The sequence below is a fragment of the Cucurbita moschata genome, unplaced genomic scaffold, assembly GCF_002738365.1.
Source record: "Cucurbita moschata cultivar Rifu unplaced genomic scaffold, Cmos_1.0 Cmo_Scf00014, whole genome shotgun sequence".
Lineage (NCBI taxonomy): Eukaryota > Viridiplantae > Streptophyta > Magnoliopsida > Cucurbitales > Cucurbitaceae > Cucurbita > Cucurbita moschata.
In genome coordinates, this window is record NW_019268530.1 from 4,544,734 (window position 1) to 4,564,703 (window position 19,970).

A 19,970-nucleotide genomic window follows, 5' to 3' on the forward strand; every position below is an offset into this window, starting at 1 on the left:
TATTTTAAAAAATCTAAACTTATAACGTTGGTCGTTATTACTATTATTATTATTTAAATAAAATAAAAAAGTAAGCTTTTCAAATTTAACCGTTACACATATAGTTATATTATTATTGTTATAATATTATTATTACTTACTTTTACTCTTGTTCGTAATCAATTATTTAATCCTTAAATTTTCAAAAATCTGAATGTTATCGTAACTTTCAATTTTATTTTTTTCATCTTAATTCTTGAGAGATATATTTATTATTATAAGTGTTAGACGAACACGACTCTCCACAGTAGTATGATATTGTCACATCCAACACCTCCCCTCGAACAAAGTACGCCTCCCCTTAATCGAGGCTTGACTCCTTTGGAGTCTTAGTCATTTTTTATTGCCTTCGAGGAGGCTTGACTCCCTTTTTCTTTTTGGAGTTTTTTGTTCGACATTCGAGGATTTGTCAATCTATTGGCACAACTAAGTTTAGGGCATGACTCTAATACCATGTTAGACGAATACGACTCTCCACAATGGTATGATATTGTCCACTTTGAGCATAAGCTCTCATGGCTTTGCTTTAGGCTTCCCCAAAAGGTCTCATACCACTCGAGAGTGTATTCTTAGATTATAAACTCACGACCATTCCCTAAATTAACCAATGTTGGACACTTTCATCCAACAATGAGTACTCTAATGATAAATCTACTCAAAGGTGTGGTTTGTTTCAAAATTCTAACCCATGTAACGGTTTAGTTTTGAGTTGGGAAAATAATTGAGTTTGCTATTAAACTTGTAGAAAAACTAGTTTGTCCTGATTCGTGGAAAGAGTCGGTAAGATTTTTATTCAAATTTCTAAGAGATGCATGGTGAGTGAGGTAGGTCGAATTTGACTGAATCACTGTAAATATATATATATATATATTTTTGTATAGTTATTTATTATTTTGAATAGAATTATTTTTATAATTGTGATTTTTAACTGGTATAAAATGTTTGATTTAGCTTAAATAAATTAAAAAAAAATCATATTTACTCCGATATAATGATGTCTAATATGAATATGTTTAATCTTAGAATGCTGAATATAATTTTTGGTCAAATTAATAGGGTTCTCGTTAATGTCTTATCTTTAGAGTAAATATCACGACAGCTGACTCCAAGTCATGTGTTGAATAATTGGGTTCATAATATTTCAATTGTCATGATGTATACACGATGACTTTTTTCATCTAGCATGAGTACACAACCCAATCTTTTTTTAGATGCGTCATTGTGTACTATCAAATTTTTGGTACCGTCAACAACTTCCTTTCGAGTTCTTGAAAGCTCTCATCGTACACACGGCTCGATTTGAACGTCTTCCTCTTCCTCGTCAACTATATATTGTTAGGTTCCTAGTAACTCTTCTTGTTTTGCCCCATTGGTAAATATAATGTCATTACAACTTTCAATATTGACCATGACACAAAAAGGTCACATGCTAGTGGTGTTAGATAACACAGACATCTACGTGACATAAGATTGTGTTGTAATACTCACGAGTCTCATGCTGTCTGATTGGCGAATAAGAGATTTTCTTAACCGAAAAAAAAATAATAATAATAAATAAAGTTGGATAAGCTTCTTATTTACCATGTGATTAAGGTTAAATTATAAATTTAATTTTTAAATTATTCAAAACATAAATTTTATTATTAAACTTTCAAATTTTGTAAAATTTATAGATTTATTATAGATAAAGTTTAAATTTTAATATGATTTTAGACATAAAATTTAAATTTAATTTTAATAGATAAAATGATTTTTAAGAATTTTTATTTTTTTAAGAATTTATTCAACGGACCAAAGTTTTGTTGGAATAATTTTGTAATTTAATGGTTTTATTTATTTATTTTAAAATCCCCCTTTCCTTCTCTCTACCCTCTTTTACAACTCATTATTGATAAATGCCTTCTTCCCTTACAAGGAACGATTGCCATTAAGAAAAATCCTTCTGATAGAGACTACCTGATACTTATCAATCTACAAAAGCTATGATTCTTAGAGTTAAAGAACAAGTTCATGAACATGGGTCACGAATTTTGTTGCCGTTACTTGAAAAGAAGGCTAATAATTCAACATTTATGTCGAAAATTATTTGGGGGTAGGGATGAGCAAATCAGATTCATACTCCATAATCGTATAATATCTTGGAAATTCAGTATGAACTAGTAGAAAGTAGAAGAAAAAGTAGTGGGAAATGGAAATCTCTGGTTTTATTTGAGATCGAGGGATGAAACTTATTTGCTTTCTTTCGGTGGGTAATCACTCTTTGAGAGCGACCGTTCAAGCGCGAACCATCACGGATTGCGTTTAATACCCCCATAAGATAAGACCCATCACCCACCGATCGTAATCTCTTACCGAAAACCCACGTCAACACTCTCGAAGATCAAGAACAAGAAGCTACCCGTCTCAGAAACGCAAGGATTTGGTGATTTGGTGATTTGGTGAAGGTTCTTTCCCTTTACTTTGAATCTTTACTTTTCTTCTAATCCATTTCATCAACATTCTGGAATCGTGTTATATTACTATTAAATAACTATAGCTATGATCCTGTGACTGGTTTTTGACTAAAAAGATGCCCATCTTTTAGTGTTCGTCGTTTTGCACACATACCCTTTAGAAATTTGTGTTTAGTTTGATTGTTCTGCTTATTTATATTGGAACTGTTTGCCTGGACAGCTATATCAATGGCTGAACCATTGCGTGCAACTTGGTTTTCCTAGCTGTGGAGTCGTCTAAAGTCCAAGATAGGAATAGAAAAGTCTGGTGGTTTAGCTAAAAATTCTTGACGTCAGACTGTGGAAATCGGCTTCAGAGGCCATCTCCATTTCATTTTCTTGCATTATTGACGAAATGTCTCGAAATTGAGGTGGGTTTCTATCTGTTTTGGTGTTTTTTTTTTCTGGATTCCTTAGGATTTTCTTTTTGTCAATGATTTTTATCAAATGGGATCTGGAAATGTGAGCATTAAGATTAGTTAGTATTATTGTACGTTTAGTGTAGCAATATGAAGGCATTGCTTGTTTGTTTTTCCTGTAATTGTTTGGAAAATCCTGGTGGGTGTGGAAATAAGTGAGCGCATTCCTAGGAAAACCCGAAAATTCTGTATTAATAAGATCATAACATTCTGGATAAACATATGATTTCTTAAATGATCCTTAATTAGTGCTTGTGTTTGGTCAAAATGACTCTCAATTTCTTGATAGCTTGAACTATGAGATTTCTGCTTCTTTTTTGGACTAATTTTTCGAAGTTTAGATGTTCTTATCTGTTTCCTGTTCTTTTTCAGTCGACAATGATTTGTTGAGCTGGTGAGGGACTATCGATTACCCGAACAATGGATATCAGATTCTCCTTGCTTTTCTTTGTAGTTTCTGTATCTGCTATTTGGGCTCAAGACATAGAACATGCTAGAATTTTGATCAATGCTAATGAAAAAGTTGCAGAAACTGACTATAATTTCATCTGTGCTACCATTGATTGGTGGCCTCATGATAAGTGTGATTACAACCACTGTTCATGGGGGTACTCGTCGGTCATCAATTTGGTATGAATTGTCGAAGAACATTGTGCTACTTAAGCATATTTGTTGGATTTCGATTTTCGGTAAATGACGTTTCGATTTTCTTATGCAGAACCTATCTCATCCTCTTTTTGCCAAGGCAATTCAAGGTTTGTGTCTGATCTTTGAACTGGACACTATTGATTATTTCTTGCTTCAAATAGTACTGATCTTATTACTCTTCTGGAAAGCAGCTTTCCACAATTTAAGGATAAGAATAGGCGGCTCTTTACAAGACCAGGTATTGTATGATGTCGGAAGCTTGAAAGTCCCGTGCCGTCCATTTCAAAAGATAAGCTCCGGGTTATTTGGTTTTTCTAAAGGATGTTTACACATGAATAGGTGGGATGAACTAAACCATTTATTCACCAGGACAGGGTAAGGTTTGTTTCATTTTGCATCCTTATGTTCCTTACCTGTTCGTTTAAATTGTTTCGATCGAAGTTAAATGTCCTTCTCAATCACTTACTACTTCGAGGAATCGTATGCTTACAGAGGAGTTACTTTCTTAATGCTTAGATGAAATGATATCGTACAAATGTTTTATATATAGCGGAATCGTTCGATTATGTGCTTTTGCGTCTTGCTGTTTGCTAATATCTTATTCTTTCAGAGCCATTGTGACATTTGGCTTGAACGCGCTTCATGGGAGGCACAAGATCGGTAAAATTCAGTGGGGAGGAAATTGGGACTCGAGTAATGCTCGTGATTTTATGAAATACACCATTTCTAAGGGATATGCGATAGATTCGTGGGAATTTGGTATATGCTGTCGACTGTCTACACTGTTTTTATGAAGTTTGTTACTCCAAGCTAAACTTTAATAACTTCTTGCCATTGAAGGTAATGAACTGAGTGGAAGCGGTGTAGGCGCTAGTGTTGCTGCTGAACAGTACGGAAAAGACCTGATCCAACTCAGGAGCATCATCGACGAGCTGTACCGTGATTCCAGCTCAAAACCATCACTTATAGCACCGGGAGGATTCTATGAGCAGAATTGGTATGCAAAACTTCTCCAGGTTTCGGGATCAAATGTAGTCAATGTCGTCACACATCATCTGTATAACTTGGGTCCAGGTGTGCTATCTTTTCTTTTCTTTCTTTTTAATTATACTTATCTTAGGATAAAGGTTAGCTTCTTGATGATGAGGCTATAAAATTTTATAATACTCACCTTTTGCGTGTTACCCGTTGGAAAGTTAACGAGCTTTGTTTAAGTATTTTCAAAACCTGAATCCCGATCACAACGTGCGTTCTGAACTCATGAATTTCTTCGTTTCGTTTCGTATCTTGTTCTCTGCACTCCAGGAGTTGATCCCAATCTAGCGAAAAAGATATTGGATCCCCTACACCTCAGCAGAGTATCAGAAACATTCAGTAAACTTGATCAAACCATCAAAACATATGGTCCATGGGCTTCTGCCTGGGTTGGGGAATCTGGAGGCGCCTACAACAGCGGTGGCCGTGATGTATCGAACAGATTTATCAACAGCTTTTGGTAATTTTCAGTATCAACTAGTTTTTCCAACTTCTGATTTTGTTTTCCTGAAAAACGAGTCACTTGATTCGTCACGTAGGTACCTAGATCAGTTGGGTATGGCAGCCAAGTACCGGACGAAAGTCTACTGTAGACAATCATTAATTGGTGGAAATTATGGTCTTCTAAGCACCGGCACGTTCGTACCGAATCCTGATTTTTACAGGCAAGAATATATAGAAATCGAGATCTTCTCTTTTGTTTTTCAAAGCCTGGTCTGACCCTGAAACAATATTGTTTTAATGAATAGTGCACTTCTATGGCATCGGCTTATGGGTACTGGTGTTCTTGCTGTCAATAGTGATGCATCTCCCTTCTTGCGCTCTTATGCTCATTGCTCAAAAGAAAGGGTTAGACTTCTCCCATTTGTTTGGAATCCTAGCTAGAGATTAACATGAAAATCTGTGCATGAAACGTCGTGGTCTCTTCTAGATCTGTCTTAAGATAGATAAACTTAAATAGGCGACGTGGTGTTTTCCTATCTCGATTGTAAGTCATGGTTGATATCGACTTGTTGCAGGCTGGTATAACTGCATTGTTCATCAATTTAAGCAATCAGACACGCTTTGTAGTGAGCGTTCGGAACACGTTGACTGTCGAGGTGAGAAAGATATACAAAAGGAACTCTTTCATGCAAGGTATTAAGAGAACAGTAAGTTGGGTTGGAAACAAGGCATCAGATTTGTCCATATCAAGAGAGGAGTATCACTTGACACCAAAAGATGGTTACCTTCAAAGCCAGACCATGGTTGTAAATGGTGTCCCATTAGAGCTAACCGAAGATGGAAGCATTCCACAACTCAACCCTGTTCTTGTTGATGTGAATTCTCCAATACTCATAGCTCCATTGTCCATTGCTTTCATAGTGTTCCCTAATTTTGAAGCTCCAACTTGCAAATGATCAGTGAAGGCCTCCTTTTTCTTCTTCTCTGTTGCACAGTTTTCAAGTTTGTATTGTCAATCCGTAAGTTATGCATAATTTGTGTGCCACTCCCAATCCCTTCCTTTCTTATTGGGTGCGGAAAATTAATCGAGCTATTACCTGTCTTTGTAGAAATCTCAAGTCATCTCTCTCGGTTAGATCGAATCTTTCTTAGCCTCTTCCTATTGTCCCCTACTCGTTTTCGGGCTGGGTTAGGGGCCCTACTCATATTTATTAATTATATTTTTTTAATCTTAAATTTGTTATTTATTTTATTTTTATTCAGCTTTAAAATGTTTTGTTTATTCTTATATATATATATATATATATGGATTAAATAGAGCCCCTAAAATTTTAGGTGATAAATTAAAATAAAAAAATGAATTAAATTACTTCGTTAATGAGAAACAGGGTTTAATAGGTTGAAGTATTTCAATATTTTTTAATTCTATACTTTTTTGTGTAATAATTTTTTTAAAAAAATAATATATAATTATAAGTAACCATTCATTTTAAATTTTTATTTGATACGAACAATTTATGTAATTTCAGTACATTATTTTGGGATATCTATGTTTAATCTATATATATATATATAATTTTTATTTTAATTTTTATTTCTTTTTTTTTTTTTTTTTTACAATTTAACCGAAGTATTAAGAACCAAACCCAACAAAACCAGAAGCTTCGGCATTTTTATCAGTTTGATTCATTTCTTCTCTATCCGTCGTCTCTTCACTCTCCACAGATGGCGGCTCCATCGAGGTCTGAAATCCTCACGCTCTTTCGTTCCCTTCTTCGCACGGCGCGTCAATTCCCCGATTACAACATCAGAGAATACACCAAACGCCGCACCATTGATGCCTTCCGAGAAAATCAGAGCCTCTCTGACCCTTCATCCATCTCCTCCGTATACGCTGGCGGAAAAGCTCAGCTCGAGGTTGCGAAGCGGCAGGCCCTTGTTTACTCTCTTTACGCGCCTAAGGTCAAGAGTATCATGGATGTCAACTCCTGATTTCTATTCTTCTTTTTTCATCCCGTTTCTCATGGCGCTTTCTGGTAGGTTTTTTGAGTTTCTATGTTTTTGTTGTTTTTGAGATTTTTTTTTTTTTTTTTTTTGGAGAGAATTGAACTGTAAATTGGCGTACTGTTGTTATCAACAATGAGCGAAGTTTTTCCCATCCTTTTGAGGAGTTATCTTTACGAGCTTATTTCGGCAATCTATGTTTAGCAAGGAAATTAGGGATTTAAGTTTCGAATTATCAAGCCTGAATCATACTATGATGGATTTATGAATTTTCTTTTCTAGGTTTTCTAATTTTTGTGCTTCTGAAGATGATGAATTCCGTTTGAATATCAAAGATTACCAGACAAGACCAGTACGAACTAGGTTTCTAATTTGGGATGTGAACGCAATTATGAAAAATAGATTGCTTAGAGAGTTGCTTGCATCTTGAAACCGATGTCTGGCAAAGACGTTCATGATTCAGCTGGCATGCTAATATTTTCGGTACCCTATACTAGAATTTGAGTTTACAAATCTCTGGCAACTTATTTGACTTGTTTGCTTCTCATTGAGTAGGAGAACGCTTATTTGCTTAGATTATATTACGAAAAACTTTACATTTCAGTCCGACAGAAGCGTGTAGGCAGTTGTTTCTAAAGAGAGCATCATTCAATCTTTGTTCATCATTTTGGACCCATCATCAATCGGATTGTTCAAAGATCCCATGTTTGAAAATGCATGATTCTATTGAAATGCCCAAATAATTGTTTGAAATGGAATTGTTCAAATGTGTTTGCTCGAGGTGAACAAAGCATGGATCTACGACCAGTGATCTCGTAAAAGAAAAGGGTCTGAACATCTCTTTCTGGAAGCAAAAAGAATACAGAACCAGGAAAATGGAGTAATCAAGAGATGGCTAATCATGAATATGAGAGCTTTGAACTCTATTTTCCAAGGAGACGACGACCCCGTCGGCTAGCATCTTTAACTCGGCCACCAAGCACCTCGACATCAACTGAAGCATGATCCAGAGCAACAATCTGCCTGTAAAAAGCACCAAAGTCATCTCAATTTCTAAGGTACACCTAGTCTCTTTGTCTTTCACTTGCAAGAATCGGCACACAAGTTTTTCTGGAATACAGAAGATAGAAACTAACCTGTCAATTTCACAACCCATGTCAACAGCCATTTCCTTGAGCTCTTCCAAGATATTGCTCATGTCAGATAGTGCATCATCTTGCTTCACCTTTTCTTCCTGTGTGATGTATGATTTTGAAACACAAAGCTTATGTAAGGTGAATGATACTGCATTTTGGAAACCATGGATATATTTTTATCATGGTACACATTTGTGCAGTAATGATTTACAGATAGCAAATACAAACCTCAACTTTTTGAATTGCATTGGTAGGTTCAGCAAATGCAGCTTTTGTATTGGTCTGCCCCTTGTGATGAGTCAATCCTAACTTTTCCTTCTGCTCCAAGTGGCTACCCTTTCTTCTTACCAAATCATCTATAAGACATGCTCAAACATATCAGTTTTTTGGTCCGCCCCTTGTGACAAGTTTACCGCTAGAAGAAATTGTCCTATTTGGGCTTTTTCTTTCGAGCTTACCCTCAAAGTTTTCAAAACGCGTCTACTAGGGAGAGGTTTCCACACCCTTATAAAGAATGTTTTGTTCTCCTCCCCAATTGATGTGGGATCTCACAAGAAAAGTCTGGATGATTGTAGAAAGAAAGAAGCTAACCAGAGTTCATAATAGGCCCTGATATTGGTCGAGTTTTCTTTGGCTTCCAAGTCTTGGAGAAAATTCCCCCTAGATTTCCCAGAAGTTTCTCTCCCTGATAAGCATTCATGAAAAGAATAAGAAAATGATAGTGCTTAGACTTATACAGGCAGGATTAGTGCTAGAAATTTCAAGGCCACGAAACACCAAGATCGAACCATTCGCATTTCAAAACGAACATACCCGACTGAGATCATAATCGATGTCAGCAGCAACCATATGAGTTCTTGTAATTTGCTCACCCTGCTGATGCAAGGCAACCAAAGTTTGGGTAGCATCCTCCCTTATCTCTTCAGCAATCTTTAGACAGCCATTCACTGCTTTTGTTGTCTCCTCAGCCTTGTAAGTAGCATAATTCTCCAGCTCCTGAACAGATTGGTTTTCCAACCCTCCCGAATCCCGAAAATCGTTCTTGTACTTGTTTCTTTCTGACCAAGTTAGTGAGCTTGAAGAAGAGGGAGCATGTCCATGATCATCATCAAAAGGATTGGAGCTAAAGCTCTCTGTCACTAACGAAGGGTCTGAGGTAGTCCTTAGCGAGGTAACCAGATTCTGCTTCGCTTTAAAACCATCATCAGACTCAAAAGGGTTTGGAGTAGAACTATGTCTCCCTATCTTCAGATGTGCCTTCCTCGAACCAAACATTTTCCCAGGAACTAGAAAGAACAAAGTAATCCAACAGGTTAAAAGTTATGAGGGAAAACCGATAGAACATTCAATTCAGTTAAAGGTCTATGAAATTTAGATTCCTGTTTAAACAAGTTCAATCAGAATGGATTAAGCACAAGATGGATGTAAGAACAGAAGAGCTTGTAGCACGATCAAGAACTGAAGAGGAGAAGAAGCAAATTAACAAGATGATGTAAAGGCAACGAAGAGGGAAGTTGATGATCAAAACCCAGATACAAAAAGTGAAAGTAAAACTCGAGTACCTTGAGAGTATTCCAGGAACAACAAGAACAGAAGTAATACGAGGAATCCAGAAACAGAATGACAAAACTGGAAGAAAAGGAAAAACAGAAGCCAATTCCAGATTTTAAAGGGCAGGACAGAGAGAGACGGGTTGATTCTGAATAGAAGAATTGGGGAAGGAGAAAATCAATTTAAGGTAACCGCGTAGCAGAAAATTCTTGAAAGAGGAAATTAGCAGGAAGAAGTTGGAACGGCAAAGACTTTGGTTTACCTCTCTAACCGCTCTAATGAGCTTTTCAAGGAACCTGCCTTCTGTGTCTTGCGAGCTCCAAATGTGAAAACCTTGCGCAGCGATTATCATGGAGTAGAATTTTTCTTTATAAACAAAGTTACAGTTCAAATTTATAAACTAAAATCAAAGTTCACATGGGGTAGAGTTTTTCTTCGACAAATGCTTTTCATCGCAAAGAAAGGTTGACATTTGGGGGGAAAAAGGACCAAATAGTGTCGATGGATTTGGTCAAAAGATGGTTTCCATGAATATTGTAATATTGCTCATTATTATATGATTATTTGTAATTATTATATGATTATACTTTCACTTTTGGGGTAGATATTGTCCTTTAGAGACAGATTTCCACGCTCTTATAAAGAATCTTGTGTTCTCCTCCCCAACTGTATGTGGGATCTCACAATAGCCTAAGGAAGACAATATCAATATCTGCTAGCGATACAATAGCCCAAAGAGGACAATATCTGTTAGAGGTACAATAGTTCAATGAAGACAATATCTGCTAGCGGTACAATAGCTCAAAGGGGCTTGGTTTGGGCTTTTACAAATGATATTAGAGTCGTTCTCCTCTCCAACTGATGTGGGATCTCACGATAAGAGATAATATTTGTTAGTGGTGGGCTTAGACTGTTATAAATGGTATCAGAGTCACTGGAGGATGTGCCAATGAGAAGGTTGAGCCAAGCCCCGAAAGGAGTAGACACAAGGGGGTGTGCCACAAGAATGCTGGGTCCCGAAGGGGATGGATTGAGAGGTACCACATCAATTGGAGAAGGGAACAAATGTCAGCGAAGACGTCGGACCCTAAAGAGGGTGGATTGTGAGATCCCAAGTCGATTGAAAAGATGTGAAAGCCTCTCCCTAAAATAGGCATTTTGAAAACTTCAGAAGAAACGTCTTTGCGAAAGGTGATTTGAGTTATTACAACTTTTATCGTCCAAACAATTTGCGTCCATTTCTTTGAAGAAGAAAAAAAAGTACTTTTAAGACATTTTACATCAAATATCTAAGTAAATTCTGAACTGAATAATCCATTCATTTCACTCTGTTTCATCCAACATATTACACAGCTCCCAACAGCCCAGCAAGGCTGCTCACCAGACCCACCACCAGTTACCCCACGTTGTTAATTGTAGGCCCTGTGAGTTCGTTTTGCAGAACAAGATGGAGTAGCAGTGGATAAGTGAAGTAAAACATGGAATGGTTGCAAACAAAACTTCCCACATTACAAATGCATAATATTTACAACAGTGACCAAATTATGACAAACCAAACCAAACCAACACTCTGTTAATACACACTAAGTTCAAATCATATTACTCTCCAGAAAGCGCAGATTCAAAACCAGAGCTGCTAGGGAGAACTGTGCAAAGCATATCTACTTTATATTTCTGATAGCAGCTTGCTGAACAACCTAGAGCCAACTCTATTCATGGAACCTACTATCTTTCTGTATCGTTTTCTACACAAGCATGCCTGTTTTCTCTGTAAGAAGCTGAATTGGTTGAGTAGTTGGTACAAAGTTGCGGTTGCGAAGTTTTTCATTTTGTCAAACCGACACGCCGCCATCTGGGAAAACCAAGAGGAAAATATAGGAGCCACTATTTTTGCAGTCAAATTCACCAGTCCAGTACCAAAGGTTTTCAGAAAGTAAGCTGCTTCATTTAAAAGGATGGAGTATGAGCAAACGGATGAGAAAGAGGTAGATGAAAAGAATTGATCTATCCTTAGCCAGTATTAAGTAATATCAGATTAACATATAACTTTCAAATGCCATATTCAGTCCTCATACTTTCGATAAATCTACGTTTCTTTGGTTAACTTTTCTTAAACAAAAAGAAAAGGATAGCATTTTCATTCCCGTTTGTTAGTGCTAATTTCTTATGGTCAAGATAATTCTCAACATCGAAGAAACAGTAAAGCAATGTAAACCTTTGATCGACACTCTTCCTCGAGCAGCTTTTAATTCATACTCCCAACTACTATATTTCGTACATACGTCTAGCAACAGAAAATGACCTACTTTGTTTTTCTTTTAAAACCTGAAAAGTAGTAATCAAGAGAAAATAATTAGATATGATGCCTCAAACGGGATATAAGATTTCAAACCCAGGCATAATACCTGTGCCTCTAACTGAGCAATTCTCTGTAAAGATGCCTGTTCAATGCAAGCCCGGCGCTTGCACTCTTCTTCAAGCAAACCAGTAATTTGGTACCTTAGCTCAGCCATTTCTTGAGCAAGGTCCTCTGCTTCTTCTTTTGCTTTCAACTTCTCCTCTCTTAGCTCCTCCTGTCAACCACTAGAATGTTAAAACCTGGAGGCTTCAAACAAAAAGAATCCTATTGCATAGAAAAAAAAAGACCAACTAACTCAACTAATTGGTTTCTATACGCAGTTTAAAATTAAGAAAAACCGAAGGGAGCTTCATTGAGTATCTTGCATTAGTCTGTTAGATATCAGAGACAACCGCGTTGCTATATGCATCATACCTTGAGTTGCTTTACAAGAAGTTCATAATCTTGTATCTTCTTTGCCATCACATCCATTTTGACTTCTGAATTTTCATCTGCAAATGGTGCACCTGCTAATTTTGGAAGACGATGGCCTGAGTCTTCGCCACAACTGCACATAAAATAATAATGTGTCAGTAATGGACCAAGAATTTGCATCCACTTTTGAAATGTTTCAAAAGTGTACTAATCGATTCTCTAGGACCAGATATACAAAACACAAATCCAGATTTTGTTCTTCACTGGCAAGAAGAGTCACTGTTTAAAACTAAGAAAGAAAGCAGGTACAAAGCAAACAAAAATATGATGGCCCCGACAAAAAGCAACTTCATCAGAATCATGACAACTCAAAACAACTAGTAGCCAACAAATAAAATCTGGATCCTTTATTAAATATTAGAATCTGCAAAGGCGAATCTTTTAAAAGGAAACTTCACAATAACCATAGAGATTTGTGGTGAAAAGAGACTTATTAACCAACAAATATGGTGCAGAATGAAGTCTCAAGTAATGAAAATGCAGGGGCAGAGACCATAGATTTTTAAATTTATATCACAAGTACCTAATATCAAGTAATGTTTCTAACTCGCTGTCTCCGTCATTCGAGAAACACAGAGTATTTCGTGATCTCTCCTTGTTTTCAATCAATTCCTCAATCCTTCGACAAAATGTGGTGGCATTTCTTGTCGATATATCCAGCTCTCTTTGAAGTTTCTCATTTTCCTTCTCCAGAGACTCAGTATTTTTCTGTGCATTCTGAAGCTCCCCAATCAATCTATCCATTTTATCATTTAGATGAAGAGCTTCTTCCTGGACTTTCTTATTTTCCAAGTAACACTGCTCCATGGCCGCCATGTCCAATTTCATACTCTCAATTTCACATTGAGACTCCAATGTCATAGATGAAATCGACTCCTCAAGTTTTTCTATATTGGAATGTGATTCTTGTAGCTCCTTTTCCTTGTCAACTAGTTTCTGCTTCAAGAAGAGGCACTCTGAGTTCGAACGCTTCACCTCTTCCTCTAACTTGACAGCCTTTTCTTGCAAACGCTCCATATGAACTAATTTGAATTCAAGGTTCTCAACGTGTTCTACAAGGTAGTTTAATTCTGCGTTCCTTGTACATAGTTGATCCTGCAGGTGATCTGTGATGAATGTTGTTGTTGAACTAAGTCAAAAAAGATTCATAAGATTATGACGTCAAGAATGGAGGATAGCACGCTGCCACATACATCGAACATGCCAGAAATTCAACAATCATCATTGTTTTAAAATCGTTCATAATTCTAAAATCAGTAATATTCAACATGTCAGCTATTAAAGCAGAAAATATTATTGACATTAAGAAATGCTTCCAAACTAAATACTAATTAAAAGAACAAATAATTTGATAACTAAATATTGCTAAAACTTTAGGGGTATTAAAAGAAATGATCAAAGGGGAAGAAAAGGATGGGTCCTAAACCCCAAAATCCTAGGAGCAGATAATAACTCTTCCAAAATCTTTCTGCACACTATAATAAATATAATAAATCACACCCGTAACTCTTATGCACTTTTCAACAAATAATGGGTTAGAAAAGAAGATTTTAGTGCTAAAAAGAATTCATATTTTCATGGTGACCGACCACCATAGTTCTAAAATTAAGGAAATATAGTCATTTGGATAACTTCCGTTGAACGGATTTGCTAGTTTTCTGTTATATATTTATGCATAACATCTTTAATAAATAATACAATAGTCTTTATATATTCAACTATTATAAATAAAAGTTAATTTCAATAAGTTCATCGATAAAATAAACTTCTCAATTTAGCCTATAATGATTTCAACGGTTCCTCAAATGTTCATTCACAAGAGTCAAGTTTAGAAGTGATCTCAAACACGCTACATTACACAACTTCCTGTACCTATTTCCTGAGTGCAGTTTGTCAACTCCTTCTCCAATTGTTCAATGCGTAGCTTGTCTTCCTTGCGTGCTTCTGATAAAGAGTTCGCATGTAGTTCCAGCCGCTGCATCAGACAAAAGTAAAAAATAATATAGTTCATCTGAATGATAATCGAAATGTCTACATTACATATCAAGCGCTCATTTTAGATAAAGTGAGTAACCATGCAAAAGCGACATAAAGTGACAATATAAAACAATCTTGGCATCCAAAGAGCTGCTTACGAGCTGAAAAAACATAAAGCATATTGAAGACTAAACATCACATTCTGCACAGTAAACGGGGGAAGAACATTTAACGTGGAACTTACCCTTATCAGTTCAAAGCTTTGTGGCCGTGAACCTATTAGTGTGTCCTTTTCTTTCTTGAGCTGCATAAGTAAAAATGATACAGATTTAACTATATATACATACATATGTATTAAAGGAGATAGAAAAGAACCCATCAAATTTGTCCAAATATACAGGACACATAATACTTGGGAAAATTAACTTTTATACGGGCCACTAGAAGGATATCTTGCAGCAATCACTTCTAGTTATTTTTATTTCCAAGCCCATGTCAAGAGAGAAACTCTCAGCAAGTAGATTGAAAAATATACCTGTCGACATCTTGACTCAATCTCCAGAAGTTCCTCTAAATCAGATGAGCTAGAGCTATTGCTCCTGCGACTCAACATCGGTGAAAGAGAATCCTAGAAGAATCACAAACAGGAGCAAGTGCTGGGCATCTAAAACTATCAGAAGACATTAAAGAACACCAAACGACAACCCATATAGTAAAACATAAAACTATTTGCAACAATTGCAAAAGCCGCAAGAGAATAAAAGGGAAATAAAAATGTGAATTCAAATTTTCAAAAAAGGATCGGAAAGAAAAAGAAAATTCTACCTCCATCAATTTCCTGCTGACAAACATCACAGTTCCAATCAAAGATAAAGGATAATTCGGTTCAACTAATTCATCCCAACAAGACAAAAATACCTTAAACAAATTACTAGAAATTTTAACCAACTCATCCATACGCGAAGTATATGTAACAATGAACAATACTTTGCTTTTATCTACCGAAAGCTTCGGAAAGAGTACACGGGAAAGTACCTTCTCGAAAGCGAACTTTACCCTTAAAATGATGGTGGGTAGCTGAGGATGTCAATAATATCTTAATTTGGGATCGATTATGAAGAAATTGGCGTGCAATTTGCATATGTAAGAGAGAGCATTTGAATCGTCGAAACCCCAATGATCAAAAATTGATTAGATTTCCAATAATGGTCGGGCCGTTGCCAGCGAAAAAATGGCGGAGATTTTAATCTGTCGTGATGGTGGAATTGAATTGAACTGATTTGGGCCGGTTGAGAGTTCGAATCCGGTTCAAAGGCCCAAAACATTGAAATTTTAATTCTTTTTTTCCTTCCTTCTTTTTCTTTTTTCCCATTAACTCTTTAATTAATTATGACGGACAATTATTTATAAAAAAAATAATTAAAAAAATCAAGTATTTGATAGTATTTAATAATTAATTTTTTTCAATGAGTTTAGAACAAATTATAAAAAAAAGTCCGCTAATTACTTTATTACATCAAATTTTATTTTATTTTTTATTTTTTTTGCTTTTAGATATATATTTTTTTAAGAAAGTGTTTATATTAAAATCAATTCTAAACTAATTTTAAGAAAAAGATTATTTTAAAAAGTATTTTAACCTAAATATGTCAAAAATTCTCTTCTTTATTTATATATATATATATATATTTTCTGAGTTAAAAACATATGGATATAGATTAAAACTTATAATTTTTATCATCAAAAATATTATTTTTTTAAAGGTTAGGTTGAATTTCGATTGGATTGAATTTTTAAAAAATTGAAAATTATCAATCCCAATATAAGTTACAGTTCAACCCCATCAAATCCTACCATACTTTTAAAATCATTATGAATATTGAATTTTATGAAGTTTTAACTATTGATATAACATGTATCATAATAAACAGAAATTTTTAATAAATAACTAAAAAAATAATGTGACAACCAAACTTATTCCCTCGTCATTAAATCAATCCATCCAAAATTCTAAATTGGTCCAGAAAATTTACCCAACCCAACATATATATACCCATCTCATAATATATGCATTTAATTAGTTGGTGTGTGCTCAAATTAATCGCTCTACCAAAAATAATAAATTCCTCCAAATTTTAGGCTCAAATCAACTTTTTTTTTATTATTATTATTTCCCAAAAACAATAAAATAAACCATATGAGATGATTTGCTATATTATCAAAATTTTACAAAACATTTTTTTCCTAATTATTTGGTAACCCATTCTAATTTTGAGAACCAAAAATAATAATAATATTTTTATTATGATATAACCAAGCCATGCCACTTGCTTGATCCCACCATATGCAAAAAAAATTGAATTCATAATTACCCATTAAGAGTAATTAATTAATTAATTAAGGTGAAAAAAAAAATAATTTGGTGCCCAAATAATGTACCAATATAATTAATTTGGACATCCCCACTTCCTTTGCCCACCCACATGCAAAACTTCAACAAATTAATGAAATAATTAAGTCCCTTTTCATAATGTTTAGTGCTTAATTACGTGTAAACAAAGCTTAATTAAATCAAAAACACCATCCAACATCCCATAATGTGGCAAAGTTTATGCCTATTTGGAGGCACTAAATGCACCAAAAACGTTACTTAAATATCTTACATCCCTAAACATTTGAAAACTCACTTTTTAGCTTCTAGGTTATTGCTTAATTAATTAATTAATTAATATTTAATCTATTAGGGTCCCTGCGACTTCCAAAATTATCTTTAGATATATATTTTAACTAAAAAGATTGAAATTCATAATTTATTTAGTCAAGAGGTTTAAATAGAGATAATCTAAATATATATTTTTTTAATTGGAGAGAATTTATGCAAGCATATAAAATTATTGGAGAAATTTTAAATAATAATAATAATAATACTAAATTAATGAATTTCGATATTTTGTGTTGCTTTTATATTTTTTAAATTTCAATATTTCGTATTTAAACACATAAGATGTGTTTGCTAGTAATGTTTTATTAATTTGGCCCAAAATATTGAAAGGATTCTCTCTGGTGGGTGGAGCTGTTTCCTTCTCCCATCGTAAGTATGTATGGATAGATATAGAAAATTCAAGAAAAAGAAGGGCACGCAAAATGGAGATATGGGATATGACATTCAATGGCAACTCACTAAACACCCCATTTAAGCTCATGTGATTCCACTTTTTTTTTCTTTTTGGCCTTTCAAAATCTTACAAGTTCATGTAAATTTGGCCTCTTAAAAACAAAATTGTAACTTCGATCCCAGGTATGAAGAACTTCATAATCCACATAATAAAAAGAAGAAAAGCAACTGATAGATTCAGGTTTGTAGACTGTTGTTATCTCACAGATTATAGCAAAACCATCATATTGATTCAGAAGAATATCACTTCGATTCCCAAATCCGGAAAGAATCAATGAATCATATAGAAAGGCAAAAGGGGTGTACTGTACAGTGCCCGAAGCCGCAAGCAACGAAGGTGGACCCTAATCAAATCAAACCCACTAATGGCGGCTCGTGCGATTGGCTCCCACCGACCCACCATGGCTCGATTGTGCTCAAATGGTTGCTGCTGCCCTCTTCGTCGATTGGCGCTGGGAGGTTCAGATCCAGGTAGTCTCTTAACTCCGGCTCTGGTTTTCGAATCGGTGTGGTTTGTTGTGGCATTTTGTTTCTGGGTTCCGACCCACTTATCAAATGGGACCTCTTATGGCCGCCTAAAGCTTGGCCTGAACTAAAGATTCTGAAGCAAATTGAACATTGATGATGCTTTCTGTTCTTTTTCTCATACCCCATATGAATCTCTGGTTCCTGCTGATTTTCCATTTCATAAACTGTGGGTGTGGGCTTACTTTCAAAAGTTGGGTCGATTGAAATTTCTGTTTCGATGCTGTTTTCACTGCTTTCTGTCTTCGATGAAGCTAAGCATCCTTTGGCTTTCTTGTGGCTGGCTCTATGCCCACCAAGTGCTTGATATGAGTGAAACACCTTATGGCAAGAATTACACTGAAATTTGCTTCTCTTTACTCTGCTTTTGTAGCCTTCTGAGTTTAGTTCATTAGGTAATGATCTTTTGAACGAATTTGACCTTAATTCCCCAGTAGAAAGCTCCTGAAACTTCCTCTGATCTGAATTGAACCCACTTGACATGAACTGAGGTGGGTTCAGCTCCGTTTGATTGTTAGAACTGGACCCATATTTTTCATTGTTCTTGTTCATCTTCACAATATAAGCACTGAATTCTGAGGTTGTTCTTTCAAATTTGAGATACCCAGAATCCATTCTGCTGTGGAATTCTTTGAGTTTCACCATCTTACTTCCCACACATACAGAAGGAATTGCCTGAACAACTTTGGGGAAGTGAGTTTTTGGGAGCAAAGACTCAGCGGTGGTTGAATAAAACCCACCAACGTCTCTAGAAAGCATCATTAAACACAAAGCCACCTCTTCTTGTTCTTGATCATTGTGATCAGAAACGGATGAAGAATCAGTTTCAGCAGCCATGTACCTTGTTTTCCTCCTAGATCTATTACCATGATCATCATCTGAGTGGCCCTCAAACTCCAAATTACTAGACACTCTCTCAGTTTCTATGGAGTGGCATTTCATGTGCCCAAACAGGGCCTTCCATGACTGAAAGCTCTTACCACATTCTCTGCAAAACCTGTCCTCAGCACTGAATTCAGCAAGCCTGCAAGTCTTTTTGGGATTCTTTCTTAGACTATAACCATCAGAAACGCCAGCTCCTAGAAACTTATCCACCAGTTTCATTTTCTTAAGATTCTCACCAGTTTCAGCTTGACTTTCGATCAAATGGGACCTCATGTGACCTCCCAAAGATCTCCCACAAGGGAAGCTCCTGTTGCATAACTTGCACAAGTGTTTGAACTCTCGATCACCCTCCATAAACAAGAACTAGAATTGAAGGAAGGAAGAAGCAGAAAGAGATCCAAAATCCAACCAAAACTCAGAAATAGAAAGAAAACAAAGAAGAAGAAGACGACCCAGATGAAATAATCAAAGTGGGGAGCTCAAATTTAGTGAGTAAAGTAGTAAACTCCAGCTTGATCTTATCTTTTGTGTGATCTGATGACACAAAACCCATCTCAGATTTGATGAATTCTAGTCATGGAGAAAGAAGAGGATCTGATGCACAAAAAGTGGAAAAGGAATGCTTCTGTTGGGCAGTTGAAAGTTTTAAGGGATGAAAAATAAAAGAGAGAAAAATGTTCGAAGTTTGCGGAGGTGCTGCTACCTTTACTGCTAATGATGGCGATGAACAACGAAGAAAGTAAGCTAAGGTTAGGCATGGCTATGTTGAGAGGAGAAATCCATGCAAGAAACCAAAGCTAAAGAGAA

General features: G+C 35.6%; 4 protein-coding genes and 1 long non-coding RNA gene across 18 annotated transcripts; 2 read left to right on the plus strand and 3 right to left on the minus strand.

Moving 5' to 3' along the window:
* Window positions 1–2,344: 2,344 nt before the first annotated feature.
* On the plus strand, window positions 2,345–6,228 carry LOC111452576 (heparanase-like protein 1). 6 transcript variants are annotated; one of them, XM_023093363.1, is made up of 11 exons: window positions 2,345–2,461; window positions 2,713–2,902; window positions 3,323–3,580; window positions 3,669–3,705; window positions 3,790–3,973; window positions 4,209–4,357; window positions 4,439–4,672; window positions 4,904–5,093; window positions 5,173–5,298; window positions 5,383–5,482; window positions 5,653–6,228. In XM_023093363.1, exons 3-11 carry the CDS (start codon window positions 3,371–3,373, stop codon window positions 6,031–6,033), a joined length of 1,611 nt encoding a protein of 536 aa, XP_022949131.1. In that variant the 5' UTR covers window positions 2,345–2,461; window positions 2,713–2,902; window positions 3,323–3,370; the 3' UTR covers window positions 6,034–6,228. The 6 variants fall into 6 exon arrangements, with proteins under 6 accessions (XP_022949131.1, XP_022949134.1, XP_022949133.1 ...); XM_023093365.1 differs by having other exon boundaries at window positions 2,383–2,469; XM_023093364.1 differs by having other exon boundaries at window positions 2,402–2,483.
* A 1,559-nt stretch (window positions 6,229–7,787) lies between these two features.
* LOC111452667 (SNAP25 homologous protein SNAP33-like) lies at window positions 7,788–10,338 on the minus strand. 4 transcript variants are annotated; one of them, XM_023093489.1, is made up of 7 exons: window positions 10,031–10,338; window positions 9,780–9,916; window positions 9,031–9,503; window positions 8,809–8,902; window positions 8,446–8,573; window positions 8,218–8,315; window positions 7,788–8,104 (listed from the first exon to the last, which is right to left on the minus strand). In XM_023093489.1, exons 3-7 carry the CDS (start codon window positions 9,490–9,492, stop codon window positions 8,005–8,007), a joined length of 882 nt encoding a protein of 293 aa, XP_022949257.1. In that variant the 5' UTR covers window positions 9,493–9,503; window positions 9,780–9,916; window positions 10,031–10,338; the 3' UTR covers window positions 7,788–8,004. The 4 variants fall into 4 exon arrangements, with proteins under 4 accessions (XP_022949257.1, XP_022949255.1, XP_022949258.1 ...); XM_023093487.1 differs by lacking the exon at window positions 9,780–9,916; XM_023093490.1 differs by lacking the exon at window positions 10,031–10,338 and having other exon boundaries at window positions 9,031–9,508; window positions 9,787–10,012.
* LOC111452668 lies at window positions 8,019–8,459 on the plus strand. Its single transcript, XR_002712153.1, has 2 exons — window positions 8,019–8,139; window positions 8,246–8,459. It is a non-coding gene; the product is annotated as an uncharacterized LOC111452668 (long non-coding RNA).
* A 721-nt stretch (window positions 10,339–11,059) lies between the features above and the next one.
* Window positions 11,060–15,807, minus strand: LOC111452852 (coiled-coil domain-containing protein 136-like). Of its 6 annotated transcripts, none has more exons than XM_023093764.1 (9): window positions 15,614–15,807; window positions 15,114–15,248; window positions 14,823–14,882; window positions 14,474–14,576; window positions 13,125–13,707; window positions 12,542–12,674; window positions 12,174–12,341; window positions 11,984–12,093; window positions 11,060–11,190 (listed from the first exon to the last, which is right to left on the minus strand). In XM_023093764.1, the coding sequence occupies exons 2-8, from the start codon at window positions 15,189–15,191 to the stop codon at window positions 12,034–12,036; spliced, it is 1,185 nt and encodes a 394-aa protein (XP_022949532.1). In that variant the 5' UTR covers window positions 15,192–15,248; window positions 15,614–15,807; the 3' UTR covers window positions 11,060–11,190; window positions 11,984–12,033. The 6 variants fall into 6 exon arrangements, with proteins under 6 accessions (XP_022949532.1, XP_022949533.1, XP_022949531.1 ...); XM_023093765.1 differs by lacking the exon at window positions 11,060–11,190 and adding an exon at window positions 11,232–11,706 and having other exon boundaries at window positions 15,114–15,234; XM_023093763.1 differs by lacking the exon at window positions 11,060–11,190 and adding an exon at window positions 11,232–11,706 and having other exon boundaries at window positions 15,114–15,242.
* A 2,294-nt stretch (window positions 15,808–18,101) lies between these two features.
* LOC111452547 (zinc finger protein ZAT4-like) lies at window positions 18,102–19,517 on the minus strand. Its single transcript, XM_023093324.1, has one exon. The coding sequence runs from the start codon at window positions 19,515–19,517 to the stop codon at window positions 18,102–18,104; it is 1,416 nt and encodes a 471-aa protein (XP_022949092.1).
* Window positions 19,518–19,970: the final 453 nt, after the last annotated feature.

Coding starts and splice junctions, on each gene's coding strand:
- LOC111452576 (XM_023093363.1), top strand. CDS start 3,371: ATGGATATCAGATTCTCCTTGCTTTTCTTTGTAGTTTCTGTATCTGCT. Junction 3,581..3,668: donor ACTCGTCGGTCATCAATTTG/GTATGAATTGTC, acceptor TTTCTTATGCAG/AACCTATCTCATCCTCTTTT. Junction 4,358..4,438: donor GATAGATTCGTGGGAATTTG/GTATATGCTGTC, acceptor TTGCCATTGAAG/GTAATGAACTGAGTGGAAGC.
- LOC111452667 (XM_023093487.1), bottom strand. CDS start 9,492: ATGTTTGGTTCGAGGAAGGCACATCTGAAGATAGGGAGACATAGTTCT. Junction 8,574..8,808: donor AGGGCCTATTATGAACTCTG/GTTAGCTTCTTT, acceptor CATGTCTTATAG/ATGATTTGGTAAGAAGAAAG. Junction 8,316..8,445: donor ATGCAATTCAAAAAGTTGAG/GTTTGTATTTGC, acceptor TACATCACACAG/GAAGAAAAGGTGAAGCAAGA.
- LOC111452852 (XM_023093764.1), bottom strand. CDS start 15,191: ATGTTGAGTCGCAGGAGCAATAGCTCTAGCTCATCTGATTTAGAGGAA. Junction 14,577..14,822: donor AAAGCTTTGAACTGATAAGG/GTAAGTTCCACG, acceptor TGTCTGATGCAG/CGGCTGGAACTACATGCGAA. Junction 12,675..13,124: donor GAAACATTACTTGATATTAG/GTACTTGTGATA, acceptor TTTTATGTGCAG/TTGTGGCGAAGACTCAGGCC.
- LOC111452547 (XM_023093324.1), bottom strand. CDS start 19,517: ATGGAGGGTGATCGAGAGTTCAAACACTTGTGCAAGTTATGCAACAGG.